The sequence below is a fragment of the Coturnix japonica genome, chromosome 15 (genome assembly GCF_054131305.1).
Source record: "Coturnix japonica strain WE chromosome 15, WE-NBRP24, whole genome shotgun sequence".
NCBI classification, from domain to species: Eukaryota; Metazoa; Chordata; class Aves; order Galliformes; family Phasianidae; genus Coturnix; species Coturnix japonica.
The window spans coordinates 10,805,528-10,824,450 of record NC_140677.1 but is presented as its reverse complement, the minus strand read 5'-3'; the positions used below and the strand labels follow the sequence as shown (position 1 = coordinate 10,824,450).

The following is an 18,923-nucleotide window of genomic DNA, read 5'->3' as shown; positions in this document are numbered from 1 at the left end:
ATGCTGAGTTCCCGAAATCCCCTCCAAATTCAGCTCCATGAGCTATGAGGGGGCAAACACCCACCCGCATCCCGGGGTGATTTCATCTGTGATGAGGCAAAACGTGTTAATAGTGGCCCTGCTGCACGCTGCCGGGGGGGCGGGAGGTGGAGCTGGGGCAGGATAAGAGTCAGGGCTCAGCCCCAAGCAGGGCAAACCCCATCTGCCACCCCTACACCGTGAGAGCAGCGGGGGACGAGGACTGCAGGAAATGGTGAGGCTGCATCCCTGAGTGGTGCTTTAGGGGGATTTACCTGGGAAACGGGTCGCAGGGGTTGGATGCTTTCTGCCATCACTCACCACCCAGTTTCCAACTCATCCAGCTGCCTCTGGCTGCCTGCTCCGGTGCTTTCCAAAGGGTTTCACCCAGGAGGTGGGATGCGGGATGAGGATGCTGGCTGCATTCCACTGCTTCCCTCTGGCTTTTTGCAGCCAGTCCAAGAGCAGCGCAGGGTCCCGCAGAGGAGGATGCTGAAGATGCCGTGCACGTGGCTGCATCATGCTCTTGTCACCCCTCTGCTTATTTTAGGTGAACTGTCCCATCCGAGAGGGCAGCTTTTGCCCCACAGAACTGATGGGGGGCAGCTTGGAAGCAGGCAGTGGTGGCACGAGTCCCAGTCCCACGTCACACACTCCTGACCAAAGGGCAGCTGTGGGGCTGGGAGCGGCTGCGGGAGGAGACGCTGTGTTGTCCCCATGCTGCCATCACCCCATCACCACCCCATCCCTGCGCTGCCACCACCCCGTCCCCTTGTTGTGAATGGGACAGGGGGCACCAGGTGGGGGGGTGATGCTGAGTGCTGTGCTCTTTTCTTGCAGGCTGTGCTGCTGCCCTTCCTGCTGCTGCCATGGAGCATGGTGCAGGGGCTGAACCTCCAGCACGGCCCTGCTCTACCCGGTGCCCCCTGGCATGAAGGTGGCTGGGACAATGAGGGCAGTAGCGGGGTCATGCTGGGGCTCCCTGGGGCAAGACGTGGACACGGCTCTAGGGATGGCTCTCAGTTGGATGGAACCACGCAGCTGCTGCTGGAGGACTCAGTGAGAGAAGCATGGCCCTGGCTGCCAAACCCTGACACCAACAGAGCTGCTGCGGTAAAGAGCAGCAAGGCAAGAAAGGTGTCCCTGTCCCTTGATGTCCCCACACACATCCTGAGGATCCTGCTGGACTTGGCCCGGGAGAAGGAGCTGCAAGCCAGGGCAGCTGCCAACGCTGAGCTGATGGCACGAATTGGGTGAAGGAAGTGACCACAACACAGCCATGGCCAAAGGACTCTGTGGGGCCAAGGGGGGATACGTAGGGCTGCTGGCAGCTGCTCCCTGCACCCAGCTGTGCAGGATTTAGCCCCGGACAAACTGATGCTTGGGGTGTGCTGTATAAACGGTGCACACACAGCAGCTGCTGTTCTAACAACCCAATTTGCACTGTGGGAGCAAAGCACCGGGCCGAGACAGCCCCGCTGACACCGTGCCTGGCACAGCGGGGTCAGTGTGTGCACGTCCTTGTCCTCAGTGCACCTCTGCTGATGTACCCCCATCCACTCCTTCCGACCCCCGTTTTTCCATGTACCCTCTGTCCAGATGCTCTGTACACCATAAAGCCCACCCAGACCTATGGGCATTGTACCTGTGCAGTGTGCTCTGCCACTCAGCGCCGCCCCGGGGTTGCCACGCACCCCAAGATAAGCACCGAGCGGGCAGCGTGCGGCCGCCCCGTGCAAAGGGCAGGGCCGGGGCTGGGGCTGCTGCTGGGGCTGCCGGAGCCGGGCTGGATGCAGCCATGCTCTTCGAGGAGCTGCTGGTGCAGGGTGAGCATGCACAGCGTTGGAGGGGGGAGGTGTGGGGGTGCCCCTCTTTGGGGGTGGTATTTCGGGGTGGGGGATGGAGCAGGGGTTGGGGGATGGAGCAGGGGGTGCAGAGCAGCTGCTGCCGTTCTGGGGTGAGTGTGGGGTGAAGGTGCCAGCCCCGCCATGGTGATGCTGGGGGACAGCAGGGTGACAACCAGATATCGATGGGGGTTTGGTCCCATTCCCATCACTGTTCAGTCCCTGTCGCTGCCGGCTGCCACGTTGTCCCCTGCTGATCCCGGCTGTGACCCCCGCAGCCCCTCTCAGCACTCCCAGGTGCCACCAGCCCCTCCGCACCCCCCGGTCCCGCTGTCTCCCCCCGGTCCTTCAGTCCCGTGGTCCCGGTGTCTCCATCCCGGTGACCCCAGCCCGCTGACACCCCCATCCCCACGCTGCCCCCTCAGACCCCGCTGTACCCCCATCCCGCTGTACCCCCATCCCGCTGTACCCCCATCCCGCTGTACCCCCATCCCTCTGCCCACACCCCTCACTCTTCACCCATCGCCCACCCCGGAGCCCCCCGAGCCCCGCCCCCTTCCTTCCCTCCACCAATCAGACCTCGCCCTTCTCCCCCCCACCTGTCAATCACACCCATATCCATGGACACCGCTCATCGCCCCGCCCCCCTTCCCGGAGCTCCGCCCCCTCCCGCTACCGGCAGTGACGTCACGGAGCGTCAACCCGCGCCTGCGCAGTGCGGCGGCGGCAGTGACAGGCTGGCAGGAAGGGGCGGGGGTCGGCAGCGGGACGGGTTCGGTTCGGCTCAGTTCGGTTCGGCTCAGTTCGGCTCGGTTCGGCTCGGTTCGGCTCGGCTTAACTCACCGAGGGGCCTCTCGCAGCCGCCATGCTGAAGAAATTCGACAAGAAGGACGAGGAGTCGGGTGAGGGGCAGCGGGAGGCCGGGGGTGGGCCTGTGTGAGGTGTGAGGTGCAGACATGGTGCTGTCGTTGATGGGCAGCTGAGGGCTCGTAGGATGCTGCTGGGAAGGCTTTGTGTCAACCATTTGGCTTAAAAGCATTAGTAACTACAACTAAAGTAACAGAGGGGAGGTTTAGAGCAGGTATCGGGGATTGCTTTCAATGAGACACATTGACACAGCTGCCTGGAGAGCTCAGGGTCAGGCTGGATGGGACCCTGGGCAGCCTCAGCTGGTGCCTCACTCAGTAGTTGCCAACCCAACCTGGGTCATGGGGTTGGAACTAAATGATCTCTGATGTCCCTTCCAACCCAAGCCATACCGTGATGTTGGGGCTGTAGATGTGCTGTGCTTCTTTAACCACTTTCTGCGAGCATTTTTCAGATGTTTAGACTGGAAACACTTTGATTTTTTTTTTTTCCCCGTGTTTTCTTCTCTTCCCAGTGTCACCAAAGCATCCGCGCTTTGCTCAGCCCCCTGCTGGATTTGCAAACAGCCTGTGTAAGAGGAGGGCAATGAACCTGAAATGAGTTAGGATGCACATGGCTTTGCCTTGTATTGCAGAGGCTCTGGGCAGCAGCATGCAGTGCTTCTGGGGCAGGGCAGGTTGTGCTGAACCAATCCTAGATCTCAGGCTTGTTAAGTGTTGGAGAAGCACTGGAAAAGGCTGTTTGTCCCAGAGCCAAGGCTGAACGTCGGTACTAATTACAGCCTGCTTATCAATAACCGACAGCTTTTGAGATGCTGTGGCTCAGAGATGCTTAAAAGAAGGCAAGCTAATAGAGAGAATGCAGAATAATGATGCTTTTCTCTCAGATTATTTCATCCTTAATTAGTGAGTTGTTCATTGTTTAATATAATTTATTCTATTAAGAGGAACAATGAATGTTATTCTGTGTCCAGACTCTCTCATTTGCTGTCTTGTTCTCTTAATTAGTGATAGAGCCAAAGAATATTTACTGCTGGATTCCTGATTGGTTTATAATGAAGGGATAAAGCACTCCTGACTCTCCAGCCTGGCAAACACTCTCTTTGTGTCTATGACTCTAAGCTTTTGTTCCTCGAACTGTCTTATGATGCTCTAACTGTCAGCAACATCTCAGCCCTGGGGCTGGAAGCGTTACCTCGGGGCTCCCCACTTTGCAATTGATCAGACTCATGGCAAGTTACTTCTTGGTGGGTGATAAATCAAAGGACGTCCTGCCTGCTCTGTCTTCCCTCACTGCTGGGGAATACTGCTTCAAAAGAGGAGCACTGATTGTGTGGTGTTCACGAAAAAGCTACGCAATAAATGCTGGGCTTACCTTTAAACTGTAGGTGTGTTTTGATAGTTGCTTTCCCATAGCAGAATCCCTGGACTTTCTTTGTCTTTATTTTGCAGGTGGGGGTTCCAACCCATTCCAGCACCTGGAGAAGAGCGCAGTCTTGCAAGAGGTATATCCTTAGAAGCTGTCCTTTGTGCTGCCCCTTCTGCTTGGAGTGTCCCAAACTCCTGAGTAGATCAATGGGGAATTTTAGTGGGGAAGCAGGGCTTTGTTGTGGTCCTACTAGCAACTAAAGTATGGGACAATACTCCCACTAGTTCTTGTTTTATTGCTGGAATGAAGAAGGGAGAGGGCTGAAATGATCTCTGTAACAAAGTAGACTCTAAATGGTAAGCAGTAATATAGAATGTGACTGTCTGGGAAAGCTCACCCTAAAACAGGAAAGTTGGGAAATCAGCTTTGAACACCATAAACTTGTAGATTTCAAAGCCAGAGAGCAGGCTGCGTGTGGTTATTGAGTGGTCTCTGATTTTACTCTGAAATAAAAACCTTTTTGTTTGACATCAGACAAACTTCTCAGTCCCCAGCCCCTGTTATTTTGGTGTTATCTGTTTGTTTGCCATATGGTGGATGGTGTTGGTCCCTGTTAGCCCTGCAGAGCTGGCTGACAACTGTCAGAAGGGTTGTGTTTTAGCTAGCACACGATCCAAACTTGTGTGGGTGAAAGTGTGAGGTGGATTTAACCCTTCAACTTTCGTTGTGCTTGCATTTGCAATCTCAGGATGAGACTATAGAACTGTCTGTTTAAAATGTGGCCTTGTTTAGCTGGAACTGGGGGAAATCTGATCCAAAGTCGTTATGTGGATTTTGCTATACCTCACTGACAATTTGTTGTTTATAATATCAGGCCAGACAGGACAATGTTTATGGGGGGTGTTGATGTCAACATCTTTGTCTGTGATTTGTTTCCAGGCACGTGTGTTTAATGAGACTCCCATAAACCCACGAAAATGTGCTCACATCCTCACCAAGATTCTGTACCTCATAAACCAGGTAAGGGAGAAAAAGTAAGCTGATACGTTCTTTTGATTGTTAGTCTTCTCTAACTAAACTTTATCTTCTGAATAGCTTTGTTGGCTATATCCAATAAAAACATTTTAATTAGAACAGTTTCTGTGCTACTAAGCTTCTACTTGCCTTTTTAGCGTCTAAAAACATTCTGTGGGGTAGAGAGGGTAGGAGCAGCAAATATGGAGAGGTTGGTGTCTGTGATTTCTTATGACTTGGAAGTTGTAACCCTACAGCTCTTTGATGCCAGGAATGGTTGTCAGTCCAGGCCCTTGGGTCTCTGAAGCTGTGCGCAATAAGGACCAGCTTTGTAAAGTTATTTACCTGTCTCGTGGGGTTTCCCTGCTTTGGGATCTCCCTGCATCATTATATGCAACAGCTGTAGCTGGCTCTGACTAGCTGTGGTGCTTTTAGGGAGTATGGCATAAGTTTTTCTTACACAAGCCATGGAGACCCAACCTGCTCTGCACCCATAAAGAAGCTGTCTTGTCACAAGTCATTTATTTGTAAACCTGATAAATCATGCTGTCACCTACACTGACAAGTAAGCAACATTCAGCCATGGCTGGGGGCTTTGTCAGGCAGGATTTTACTCTGAGTATGCTGAAGAAGATCTGCTTCCAACCACGCTATGCCTGTTCTCCTTATGTGTGAGACTGAGCCTTGCACCTGCTGCAGGACCAGATCTGCTTGTAGTAACTGGGGTTTCCTTCCTTCTTTCCAAACTTCTTCTAGGGGGAGCACCTTGGTGTCATGGAAGCTACCGAATCCTTCTTTGCCATGACAAAGCTGTTTCAGTCCAATGATGTAAGTCTGTTAATTGTTTTTTGCTGTATTTATCTAGTGAGACAAGTTGTTAGCAGTGTCTTTTTTAGCCTCAGATGTCATTTTGTGCCTGGAGTTACCGATCTAAGTGGGAAGAGTAGGATGAAAGATTAGAAACAGATCAGCTTTGTTACCTTGCTCCTGTAGCAGTTTAACTAAAGCAGTCTTTGTTCCTGAAACATAGATTCTTCCTCTAAAGTGCTGTCTAACTCTTGAGATGGTGCTAGGCACTGGTCAAGTGTGTAATCAGATATGCTATGCTTTGTGCCCAGTATTAAGAGATTCTGCTTCCTGCTGAGAGTTAGTGATTGGTACCTGGAGGATGCCAGGAATTAGTACCTACCCACAGAGGTATTACCATCACTAGCTGTCCCCCAAACTACAAAGCATTGAAATTGTGAGCTGAACTTAGAGATCCTCAGGCTCTGGGATGCAAATTGCTTTTTTTTTTCTTGCTTTTGAGGCAACGGGTTGCCCTCAGCTCCTGATTTCAAGACTTTTGCCTCCTTTGTGTAAAGAACAAGTAAAAGATGTAATTGTAGATATAGGTATATCTGGTAACCCTGTGGCTTCATTCTCAGGTTGAGGGATTTAGAAGAGGAAGGGCTGCTTTGTTAATGAATATGATTTCCTTACGCCTGGTCACTGTGACTCTTTGAGAGTACCAAGTTGTTGATCTTCACAGTAAAGTGATGGAAGCAGGAAAAATGGAGTTTCCTTCCTACGTGGGATCCTCTCTGTTGATGCTTGTTTTTCCTCTTTCCTTGTTAGCCAACTCTTCGCAGGATGTGTTATCTGACTATCAAAGAGATGTCTTCTATTGCAGAAGATGTAATCATTGTTACTAGCAGGTCAGTCATTTTGGTTTTGCTGTTATTGCATTCATGCATTCTCCACTGATGCCCTTCCTGCCTCCTGGAGGTAACTCCTGTCTCCAAGCGCTGTGAAGACAGGGAATGTTCTTGGTGAAGAAAAGTCTCCTCCTTTGGGAGAGGCTATTCAAATACAGACACTGAACTCTTAGTCATGCATTAGAAATGTGCTGTGTGCCCATCGCCTGTGCTCTTGAGTGCTTGAATTGTCACTTTTGGTTACATGATGTGGCAGTGCTGATGTATTTTCCCCTATTGCAAGTGGATCTATGCCTTCCTTCCCACTCTAGTGGGACTTGCTTGAGACCTGCACTTGTCTGCTTGACTTTCAGCTGTGCTTTTGTTTGCCTGCTGCTCTGTGGGCTCTCTACATGCACCTAGGAGCCGCTGGCTCAAGTGTGCAGTATTGAGGGCTTCCTATTTCCAACCAGCTTAACCAAAGACATGACTGGGAAGGATGACAATTACCGAGGTCCTGCTGTGAGAGCACTCTGTCAAATCACTGATGTAAGTGCGGCTTTTCTTTTGGGGCAGCCCTAGGCTGTTCCATCCCATTGCATCTCCTCTTTTATACTCCTGACAGGTTCTCCATATCAGCTGTTGTTCCTTTCTCCCTGCAGAGCACCATGCTACAGGCCATTGAGCGCTACATGAAGCAGGCCATTGTTGACAAGGTGCCAAGTGTGTCCAGCTCTGCTCTTGTGTCCTCCTTGGTAAGTGTGCCCTGCAGGGTGGGCCTGACAAACAGTCCAGCTGGGGAGAACTGTGGTGGACCTGGACATTCTGGGAGTGTCATATTGGAGCTGTCCTTTGGTAGAGGATACGTGAAAAAGAGGACAGGAGGAGGGGAAAAAGAACACTATTTTTCAGTGTAATGCAGTTGGATCAAAGTTTGCTTCTAAGTAATTTAGTTCTGGAGACTTATTGCACCATTAGAAAGCAGCTCATCCTTTCTCCATGTCTGAAGTGCTTGGAGCTGTCTGGGTGAAGGAACTGTCAGGACCAAGATGTACTAGTGCAGAGGAAGGAAGCTTGTCCAAGGGCTGCCCACACTCACATAGTAAAAGCATTACAGTGGCCACAAGAGCCTTTGGACCTCTTCAGTTTATTGAGTGATTTGTGGCTGAATGCGTCTTTGAGAGAAGAAATGACCAGCTACAGGGTGCAGATGCCTCTGATGCTTATGTTTCCTGGGCATCCTGCTAAATAACAACCTTATAGATTTAGCAGTATTAGGTTTTAAAGTGGAATGTGATTCAGTAACCAGTCATGTGATACTTGTTAGGCACTGTGGCAGAGATGCTGGTGGGCCAACACTCACAATAGCATATATGTTCTTCCTGTCAATAAGAGCACTAAAAGTAGCCTGAGGAGCTTTGGTCTGTTGAATTCTTGTTTGGAGATAGACAAGAGTGAAGGGGTTTATTTGTGGAATACCCAGCACAAACTTTAACCATGGTGTTAAGAAGAAATAATGCTGCAGTGAGCACTGAAGGAGATTTCCTGCAGGGTAGAGCCCCGCTGTGTGAGGACTCTGTGGGAGGTGTTCAGCCTCTTGAAGCCTCAGTCAGCAAGGCCGTGTCTCTCATCCCAGTCCTCTGCCTTTTTACAAGTTGTTGCCTCCAGCGCCCTCATGAGGAAGACTTGTTTCTTCTTATTATTGTTGGTGATTCCCAGAGCTTCCTCCATCCTTCTCTCACGGGTTCTCTGTGGTTTTGTCTCTGGCAGCACCTGCTGAAGACCAGTTTTGATGTGGTAAAACGCTGGGTGAACGAGGCTCAGGAGGCAGCTTCCAGTGACAATATCATGGTACAGGTAGGAAGCCCAGTGGCAGTGTGGAGAGCTACAAACAGCAGCTGGGAATGGAGCAAACTGTTGATGCTGGACACACCAGGCCGCAGAAGGGGTAAAAGTATAAAGAGCTCAGTGTGGTTTTGTTTCCCTGAACAGTATCATGCTCTGGGCTTGCTCTACCATGTGAGGAAGAATGATCGCCTGGCAGTCAACAAGATGCTCAGCAAGTTCACACGCCATGGCCTCAAGTCACCATTTGCTTACTGCATGATGATCCGAGTAGCCAGCAAGCTGCTGGAAGAGGAGGCAGGCAGGTAAGGAGGCTCCTTTCCCTGTAGGAAGGATTTCCACAGATTCTGCTTCCGTCTTTTCTTGTGGGATTGCTTGTTGTCTGATGAGAGCAATTATTTCTGTTCTTTCAAGAGAAGCATGTAGCTCCTAACCCTTAATTGCTAGTTAAAAGGCAACAGAGAAAATAACGGGATGCTTTCATGTTGTTAGGGAATTGCTTCTGCAAGTCTTGTCTATGTAGGTGCTTGCACGTGAAATACTTTGTTGCTCTTCTTTCTAGTTTTGTGTAACTGTTCTTTATCAAGATACTTTTTCATTTTCTCTATCTTCTACTTGGCTGATACACGTGGGCTTTAGCTTCGTAGAGGATGAGATTTGTGGTATGTATAGTGAGCACTGTGTGAGAGCTAAGGGAGGCTCTAGTTAGCCTGTAAGGCACAGAGACTGTCAACTCAGAAGAGAGCTTAGCATGCTGGAAGTACAGTGTAATGACCCCTGCAGAATCTGAGGACAGTGGGTTTATGGCTGCTGTTACCTTTCTGCAGGCAACGTACCCGTCCTTTAGTGCTCCTGGACTCTTCATTTCTGCTAGCATCTTTGTTTTCATTTGTTCTTGCTTTTTCTGTCCCTTAGCCGTGATAGCCCCCTGTTTGATTTCATTGAGAGCTGCCTAAGAAACAAACACGAGATGGTGGTCTACGAAGCTGCTTCTGCCATTGTGAACCTTCCCAACTGCACTGCCAAAGAGTTGGCACCAGCTGTCTCAGGTAAATGTGATGCTCATGGCAATGGTGAGGAAGTTCTAGGACTACGTGACTGTGCCTGCTGTTTAACACTGAGAAGCAGGGACCTTGTATAGTTTTGGGCTTGCCTTGGTGCTGTTCTCCTGTTGAGAGGGAGGTGGGTGAGAGCTGGCTGCCAGCAGAGGTGTGGCAAAGGGGACAACAGGGAGGAGAGGAAAGAACCTGGTAAATACAGTTGCTTCTTAAGCCCGCTTTTAAGCTGTCTTATGCTTGCACGTCACATGTCTCTTCATTGAAACTCATGCTATAGGTAGGAAGTGCTTTTTCAATAATAGATTGCCTGAACATCTGCTTTTATTGGTTTTCCTGCCTTGCAGTTTTGCAGCTGTTCTGCAGTTCCCCAAAAGCAGCGCTGAGATACGCAGCTGTCCGTACCCTCAACAAGGTAGGAACTGGTTTCCAGAGAGCTTACAGAGCAGTCTTTGAAAAGGATCAGTTCACAGTAATCACAATGGCTTTTCCACTTTTTGTCATCTTCTGTAGGTGGCCATGAAGCATCCGTCTGCTGTGACTGCTTGTAATCTAGACCTGGAGAACCTTGTGACAGACTCCAACCGCAGCATAGCCACCCTGGCCATCACCACATTGCTGAAAACTGGAAGTGAGAGCAGCATCGACCGGCTCATGAAGCAGATCTCCTCTTTCATGTCAGAAATCTCAGATGAATTCAAAGTAAGGAGATGGGAATAGGGGGAATACACAGATCCCTTAAGGAACCCCTTAGTCTTTGTCCATGTTTGTGGATTAAGCTCTTTCCAGCAGCTAGGCTGCATCGTTTTTGCAAGAGAGAATCTGATGCTATCAGCTTAAGTCAGGCCTTTGTCATATAGAACTCAGCTCCAGAGTAATATGCTTTCTTCTAGGAAGAAGCCTTTTGATTAGTACATTTTTTATTTAATCCAGCAAGCATGGCCTTTTGCTAGGGACTGACCAGCACATTAAAGATCAGCCCCCTCTAATTTCTAGGTTAGTGTCCTCCTGGAACTCTGTTGAATAACTAAAGGCAAAATCATAGCTTCCAGGAAGGAGACCAGCACCAAATGAACACAGTTCAACTATTTATATTCCAACCCAATGAGACTGTCTTCCTTTTGACTTGCCTCTTTTTCCTCCAGGTTGTAGTAGTGCAAGCCATTAATGCTCTGTGTCAGAAGTACCCTCGCAAACACGCTGTCCTCATGAACTTTCTCTTCACCATGCTGCGGGAAGAGGTGAGTTTTCAGGGCAACTGGTTTTTGTCCTTTGTTGTATTGTCAGACATTTAGGGCTAACATGCCTGCCACACAGCTGGCACCGCTGCTTGCTCTGATATCGCCTACCAATTACAACCTCTTGTTTGGGAACCAATGGAAAGCCCTCATTTTACTCATGTGAAAAATGGACCATGCTACCTTCCCAGATTTTCTGTGGGTGGATGGCATTGTTATGAATGTAGTTTTGTAGTTCAGACCATTTTGTTTAATGGATGTCTTTAATCCCAGGTAACTGTGGAAAGATCCCCCAAATGCACAGAACCGTGCATGTAATTGGTAGAGGATAACGTGCAGTTTAATCCTGTGGTGTGTATTGAGGACGCTAGTAAATAAGTCTGAAGATAACTGAGCGTTAATGGCATGTCAGGTTATGGGGTGTGCCTGGGGAGGTATTGATTGCCTGTCTTCCCACACTAATAGGGCCATTTGCTGGGCCCTGCTGTGGCAGACATGATCCATAATCTACTTCTCGTGTGATTCATCCTCAGATGTCTGGTGCTAAAGAGAAATCAGATTTTTTTTCTCCTCCCACATGGCTGTTTTTTATGCACTAATTCTAGCAGCAGAGGATTGTAGAGGAGCTGTGAGCCCTTCAGGCTGATGGATTCTGTTTCTCTCTCTAGGATTTGATTTTTTTTCTTGACTACAGCTATTCTGAAGGATTCTGGCAAGAGAGGTTGAGTATTAGCTGATCCTCTAGGAATAAAGAGGGTCAAAAGAGGTGGGCAGCGTTACTGCCCTTCTCCTTTCAAGCACAGATTTAAAGCATTGAGAGTGAGTGACCTTTTCAAAGGAAATTCTTTCCTGCCTGGCTAATTCAGAATGTCTGACGTGCTTTGAGCTTTCCAGCTGAGCGGTTCCCTTTGCTCCCTAGGGTGGCTTTGAATACAAGCGAGCCATTGTGGACTGCATCATCAGCATCATTGAGGAAAACTCAGAGAGCAAAGAAACAGGCTTGTCTCACCTCTGTGAATTCATTGAGGACTGCGAGTTTACTGTGCTGGCTACACGTATCCTCCACCTCCTGGGCCAAGAAGGGCCTAAAACCAATAACCCCTCCAAATACATTCGCTTTATCTACAACAGGGTTGTCCTGGAGCATGAAGAAGTCCGGGCAGGTAAGATATAGGCTTGGAAAGCTGCCCTCTGATAGATTGTCAAGAAAATATAGTGCATGAACGCTTATGTTTTTGAGGATTGTGATTTGCTGTCGTCCTGAGTGGACATTTTTATACAGCAAAGATCCTGCAGTAGTATTGATGAAAGATCTGGCCTGCGGCTGAGAAACAGGAGATGATAGAAGGACTCCATGGGACTAGACAGTGGAAGTCTCCAGGCACTTTGTTAATACATCTCCTTCCTTCTAGTTGCAGTAATGCTGTATGCTGGATCTAGGGTCTCTGATGTGCCATTGGATCACAGCTCAGGGACGGAGGAAACTTCAGGTGATTTCTTTTGTATCCTTATTCTTTTTTTATGACTTATGTTGCAGGTGCTGTGAGTGCCCTGGCCAAGTTTGGAGCCCAGAATGAGGAGATGTTACCCAGTATCTTAGTGTTATTGAAAAGGTGAGTGTCACTTAATGTTACAGGGACAGGTGGGTTATTTGGAGACCGGCAGAGCAAGGCTACTGCTAAGTTGTGCTTGTAATTAAGCTTAAGTATTACATAATAAGTTATAACATTAGAATGTGATGTATTATAACTTATTATATATAATAACCTGGATTGATTCACGTGGGCCCTGCTGCCTTGTGCTGAAGCAGGTTTTCTGCTTTCTTCTCAGATGTGTGATGGATGATGACAATGAAGTAAGAGACAGAGCCACGTTCTACCTGAATGTTCTGGAGCAAAAGCAGAAAGCCCTCAATGCTGGCTACATCCTGAACGGTAATACAGAAAGTCCCCAAAGCAAGACTGCACCTCTCCTGGTTTAATACATGCCAAAGAGATGGCATTATCTGCGGTCTCAGGGACTTGTTCCTTCTGTCCCTAGGTTTAACAGTGTCCATCCCTGGCCTGGAGAGGGCTCTACACCAGTATACTCTGGAACCCTCTGAAAAACCCTTTGATTTGAAATCTGTTCCTTTGGCAACAGCTCCAATCATCGAGCAAAGAGCAGGTGAGAATCGGTCTGTTGTGTGCTGATCTAAATTGCTGATAGTTCCCTGGCAGATCCAGCCCTTGATCCAGCACTGGCCTTGCTGGGAATTGCTGAGATCCATCCTCATCGAATTCTGTGGGATTATATCTTCTGTAAAGACAAAGGCCAGCAAATCTTGTTACTCCCACTTTAGTGTTTCAGTTAGTCCAGCTGCTAATAATAGTAATCGTTTGAATTGCAGTAGCTTCAGTGAGGATTACCAGAGGTATTTAGGAAGCTAAAAATGGGTGCCTGCTCTATGGCAAGATGAGAAATGAGCTCTCCTTTGCTTAGTCGATGATCTGGTTTCTGATTTAGTTACTATTCCTGGTTGTATTTGATTGTTTCATTGTTCTGTTTATTTTCTCTTGCAGAAAATGCCCCTGTTGCTGTAGCCAAACAGCCAGAGAAAGTGGCAGCAACACGGCAAGAAATATTCCAAGGTAAAGTGATGCAAGGCCTCTCTTACCCCTGTACATGAGAACTGTGTAGCCTCTTCTAGCTGAGCCTGCCTGTCCACTCCACTTTTTCCCTGTCTCCCCTCAAAGAGTGGCGTGGGCATCCGAATCAGTTGTTTGCTTTTGGGGATGCTTGCAGTAGATGTGGGCAGTTGGCAGATGTGTGCTAAAGGAAGATGAGACTGCCTTTAGTTTTAGAAGTTCCTAGCAAATGCTGGGCTGCTCAATGGGTGACTATTTGCTGCAGCAGCTTCCAGCTATTTAACTGAAGGCTTTGAGAAAGTTAACACTTTTCGGTGGCTGGGGAAAGCAATTGTTTCTACATCTTCTGTTTCAGAGCAACTGGGAGCGATCCCAGAGTTCCGGGGACTGGGCCCGCTCTTCAAGTCTTCCCCAGAACCTGTTGCCCTAACAGAGCTGGAAACAGAGTATGTGGTTCGTTGCACCAAGCACACATTTGTCAGCCACATGGTGTTCCAGGTGAGTAGCTATGGCATGTGGTGCCAAAAGATGACTGGAAAATAAACTCCTGACCAGTAAAAACTTCACTGCAAAGAAATAGCTCAAGGATATCTGTGTTCAAAGCTCATTGTGTAGTGGGTCCTTAGGTTCTCACCCAGAGCAGAAGAGCCTTGGGAAGAAAAGATAAATTAGTGTGCATGTGGTTTTGACTGAACAATGCATATGTGTGCAATCAAAGTGACAATGGGATAGGCACTAGGTGGGGCTGTTCTCATGGAAGAGCTGGCAAAGGAAGCTGTGTTATTTCCTCAGGGTCCCCAGGTGCATGTTTTGAACACAAAAGAGTGAAGCCTGTCGTATCTGGGAGGCTGAAAATGTGACCTGACAGGATGGGAGAGGGTTCTTAATTACCTGCATTTTGTTTTAGCCTATTTATTATAGGTGCTTATTTTTTTGATCCAGCCTTAGCTGGATCACCCTCCTGCTGCAAGGGAGTTGTTCAAGCAAGGCACCAGCCTCTCTACTTGGCCCTCAGGGAGTTCAAGCAAGTCTTGTGCTACCCTGTGAGCAGCAGGGTTTTGTTTCTTTCTCAAAAGCTCAGAACTGCTCACACAGTCCTCAGAGGAGTTAATCTTTGTTTCTATTGTCCACTTGCCAGAAACAACTGTATAAAGTTGAGTGATTTGTCACTGCATTCAGTTCCAAGTATAACTATCAGGTTTAGATCTGCTGAAATCACTGTCTTGTTTCCTTAAAAATATGTGTATATAATATAAAAACAAGTTAGTGGAGAACTGGAGTCCTCTGAAAGTTTTTAGCTTCTCCCCTAAAACATTTGGATGCCAGTTCCACTGAGACTAAATGGAAGCATGAACCCTGTGATAGCTGCACTCCCTGCTGAGACAGAGGCACTTCACAAGTTAACACCATGCTCCCACTGTGCGTGAAGTGAATCTGCTCTTACATCTAGAGCTGAGAGCTTCAAGCTGTCTTTGTTCTCTCCTTCCCTGCTTAGTTTGACTGTACCAACACCCTGAACGATCAGATCCTGGAGAATGTCACTGTGCAGATGGAGCCAACAGAGGGGTATGAGGTCATTGGCTACATCCCTGCCAAAAGCCTGGTGTACAACCAGCCAGGCACCTGCTACACGCTGGTGGCACTGTCTGAAGAGGATCCAACAGCAGGTAAACAGTTTGTGCTCTGTTTTCCATGATATTCCCCCAAATTAAGCATACCGTATTGCTTACGCCCACATGCATTCTACCTTGCAGATATTTATAGACTGTGTGTGGGTGCATCCCTGAGTGATGCCAAGCATGACTTCTCCTTGCTGCTTGAGGGCTGGCTGTCAGGCCTCCCTTCTCCTCCTGGTTCCCTTGTGTTAAAACACTGTTGGGCTGTGGCAACTGGCAGATGAGCACTCAGATCTCTGCTGAAATGTCTTTGTTGCACCCTGGTGTGTCCTTTAGCCTGCTCTTAGCACACGGGGAGGCGAGTAGCTGTCTGCTTTGCTATGATTTGCCATGAGGGCACAGAGTACTCAAGGAGCATTTCAGACAAATGGCCAGAATTCCAGGGCATTCCCTTGTTTGTCACTGTCAGAACATAAACCAGGCCCAGTCTGTGCTTTGATTGCTGGCTTGTTCTGAGGCTGCTCACCTGTGTGCTGCTGCCCTTCATGCAGCAGTGCCTGCCTTCAGAGATGAGTCACTGCTTCCTCTCCCAGCTGAACGATATTAATCATCTGCTGTGCTGCAGTGCAAGGTGGTTTCATTTCCAAGGTGTATGAACTGATCCCTAGATAAGGGTCTCACCTCCTTCACAAGAGGTTGATGGGACACGCTTAGTTTGTATTCCCAACACAACTTGATATTCATGAGTAACAGGACTTGATCTGAAGATTATTGTGCAGCCATCGGGAGTCTGTATTTATCACTGTTTGCTGGCCCTAGCATTACAAATAAGTACTTTGTCCTTGAGAGAAAGAAGCTGTCAGCACACTTTCTAGGTCATGTGCTAAGCCTGTGCTGCTGACTGGGAGGGGGAGAACCCACCTGCCCCAAGTTTCCCAGCCCTGTTCTCCTGCAGAGGAATGGATCTGGTGGTAATGTGAGCTTTGCTTTTGCCTCCCCTGCCTGCAGTGGCCTGCACATTCAGCTGCATGATGAAATTCACTGTCAAGGACTGCGATCCAAACACGGGTGAAACAGACGACGAGGGTTACGAGGATGAATATGTGGTAAGGAGCTGGGCACGTGCCACATCAAACTGCAGTCGTCATGAGGAGTGTTGTGATCTGTACCCAGTAACTTGCCATGCAAGCAATGGTGTGCCCACTGACACTGCTGCAGATGGAATCACAGGGAGATGGGAGTCTTTCTACCCCTGTGGTGTCCGTCCCAAGATGCAGGATGTGTGTTTGGAGAGCTTGTTTGTCTCGTTTGGAGCATCCTCCTGCTGCTCTCCAGGCAGACCCCTGGGTATGCAGGGAACTTGCATTCTGGGAGGCAATGGTGTGTCCCCTGGGCTTGGTTGGCTGTGCCCTATGGGCTCCAGCAGTGGCACGGGCAGTTCTGGGGGACAGAATGCTGTTGGCCATCTCTTCTTCCCACCAGAATTGCTCTCTGTGGTTAATTATCAGTGGTCTATCTGATATAGGAGGACTGCCATCCTTGCTCTTCCTCTGGCATTACCTCCTTAGCAGTGAGACTGATGAAAGCACTGATGCTGTGAAATCTTGTCTCCTGGCTGTTTTATCACACAGGAAGCTCATGCTTGGTCAAAAACTGGAACTGCCTCCCAGAGGGTGGTGTTTTCCCTCCAGAGATGAAGGGATGTTGTGACACGAATTCAGCTTGCCTTGTTACCTTCAGAAGCTGTTTTCTCTGTGTTGCCTGTCTCTGTTGTGAATCTGATGAGGGGAACTGCTGTGCAGTGAGTCACTGAGGACATGGCATCCTCCCAGAAGGACTGGGGAGGGATTTTACCACAGGAATGTGTAGGGCTGACCCCTCTGCCTGCTTCCCACCAGGCATCAGGGCATCAGAGTGATGTTTAAACAAACTCTTCCATCTGTTTCAACTAGATTCAAGGGGAGATTCTTTCCTGCAGCAATTGCTACAGTGAATGTCAGGCCAGTTCTGGCACTGACTGCTCTTAGATATGTGCTCCAGGGGAACCAACACAGTTGTTTCTTACACAGACGTAGTCACAGCAGCAGTTCAGCTATCCTGGCATGCAGCCTTATGTTACAGCAAACATCTGACTGTGTCTCACGGTACTTTACCAGCCTACAAAACAAGAGGCCAGGAAGGTAAAATACCAGCTTATGTGCGTTCTAGGGCAGCAGATGGCACAGCAGTGTGAGCGCCAGCAGCTTTTATGTCTTGTCCACTGCTCTGGCTGTTTGCCTGGTGCTCTGATCCCTGTCAGGCCAAGGGCTGAGCTCAGGTTGGGAACCTGCTCTGTGAGCCCTGCAAGTGGCACAGCTTGGCTTCCCAGGACAAGCAGCTGCTCAACTAATTAATTCTTTGCTTGAACAAACTAGAAGGGACAGAGCTTGCTCTGATCTATTCCTGAGTAGAAGTGAAGACTTGTCTCCTGGGCCTGATCTCAGGGAATCCAGTCTGCAGCTCAGTCTGGAGAAGGCAAAGTAAGTAACAACCCTGTTTCACTTGGGCCTCTTCTTACCTCCAGCTTGAAGATCTTGAGGTAACAGTGGCTGATCACATCCAGCGAGTTCTGAAGCCCAACTTTGGAGCTGCTTGGGATGAAGTGGGTGATGAGTACGAAAAGGAAGAAACCTTTACTTTATCTGCAATTAAAACCCTTGAAGGTAAGGCAGTGTCTGAACCCAGCAGGGCTCTTAACATTTCCCTCCCTTGAGCAAAGACCGCAACACACAAAGAGGATTTGTGTGTCCTTGTCAAGGCAATGTTGTACTTCTTCTTAACAGAGGCCGTTAGCAATATCGTGAAGTTCCTGGGGATGCAGCCCTGCGAGCGGTCGGATAAAGTGCCAGATAACAAGAACTCTCACACGCTGTACCTGGCAGGTGAGCTGTGCTGGAGCAGCGGCTCCATAAGGTTGCACTGAGCTGAAAGTCAAAGCAGGAGCTCCCGATGTGCTCCCTGAGCTCCCGATGTGCTCCCTGAGCCCTGCGTGGGGTTGGGATGGACCCCATGCCATCGCTTTGTGTCTTTTGCAAGTGTAGGGTGGCTGCTATTGGAACTGGGGTGAGCTGAGGCTCAGCTGGGTGGGACTTGCAGCCTTGCTGAGCTGCAGCATCCTGTTCTGGAAGGAGATTGAGGGGAGAAGGGTGGCACTTTGCCCAGCCCATGGCCGAGTGCTGGACACTTCGTATTACAAGTGTAGCTCGCTGTGACTGAGAGTTCCCACGTGGGGTCCCTTCTAACCCCCCGCCCCGTTCCTGTCCCCTCCTTCCAGGTGTGTTCCGGGGCGGTCACGACCTGCTGCTCCGGGCTCGGCTGCTGCTGACCGACACGGTGACGATGCAGGTGACGGCCCGCAGCGCGGAGGAGCTCCCTGTGGATGTCATCATGGCCTCTGTGGGCTGAGCGCTGCCCGCCGCCTCCTCTGTGCCAGGGGAGGATAAGGGATCACGTTCACCGCAGCAGCTTCATCAGTGCATTTGGGGACCTGGATGCGGGGCTCTGTCTGTAAAATAACGCTGTTTTTAAGCTCTGATTTTACGAACCGCTTTGCCCTGATGGGCGGCTCCAAGCCGAGCTGCTCCCCCAGCCGCCATCCCGGCAGCTCCCGAGCTGACAATAAAGCCTCTCGTTGCTCCTCCTCCATCTCTGGATGCTGGCTTTGCTCCCTGCCGTCCATCTCATCGCGGTGCCCGCACACCCCGCCCCTGCCGGCC

At 49.4% G+C, this 18,923-nt stretch overlaps 1 protein-coding gene across 3 annotated transcripts; it reads left to right on the top strand.

Annotated features, from left to right (window-relative positions):
- Window positions 1-194: 194 nt before the first annotated feature.
- COPG1 (coat protein complex I subunit gamma 1) lies at window positions 195-18,852 on the top strand. Of its 3 annotated transcripts, XM_085516359.1 has the most exons (25): window positions 195-253; window positions 859-1,844; window positions 4,181-4,233; window positions 5,037-5,117; window positions 5,868-5,939; window positions 6,729-6,808; window positions 7,261-7,336; window positions 7,450-7,542; window positions 8,558-8,644; window positions 8,780-8,937; window positions 9,548-9,681; window positions 10,035-10,102; window positions 10,201-10,389; window positions 10,833-10,928; window positions 11,845-12,088; window positions 12,463-12,538; window positions 12,756-12,859; window positions 12,966-13,091; window positions 13,487-13,555; window positions 13,908-14,050; window positions 15,048-15,219; window positions 16,177-16,274; window positions 17,732-17,870; window positions 17,991-18,089; window positions 18,482-18,852. In XM_085516359.1, exons 2-25 carry the CDS (start codon window positions 1,601-1,603, stop codon window positions 18,610-18,612), a joined length of 2,832 nt encoding a protein of 943 aa, XP_085372485.1. In that variant the 5' UTR covers window positions 195-253; window positions 859-1,600; the 3' UTR covers window positions 18,613-18,852. The 3 variants fall into 3 exon arrangements, with proteins under 3 accessions (XP_085372485.1, XP_085372484.1, XP_015730560.1); XM_085516358.1 differs by lacking the exon at window positions 195-253 and having other exon boundaries at window positions 693-1,844; XM_015875074.3 differs by lacking the exons at window positions 195-253; window positions 859-1,844 and adding an exon at window positions 2,575-2,764.
- The last annotated feature ends 71 nt before the right edge of the window (window positions 18,853-18,923 follow it).

Excerpts from the sequence above, each read along its gene's own strand:
- COPG1 (XM_085516359.1), top strand. The coding sequence starts at position 1,601 with ATGTACCCTCTGTCCAGATGCTCTGTACACCATAAAGCCCACCCAGAC. Across the intron at positions 1,845-4,180 it reads CGAGGAGCTGCTGGTGCAGG|GTGGGGGTTCCAACCCATTC; the intron begins GTGAGCATGCAC and ends TTTATTTTGCAG. Across the intron at positions 16,275-17,731 it reads GTTACGAGGATGAATATGTG|CTTGAAGATCTTGAGGTAAC; the intron begins GTAAGGAGCTGG and ends TCTTACCTCCAG.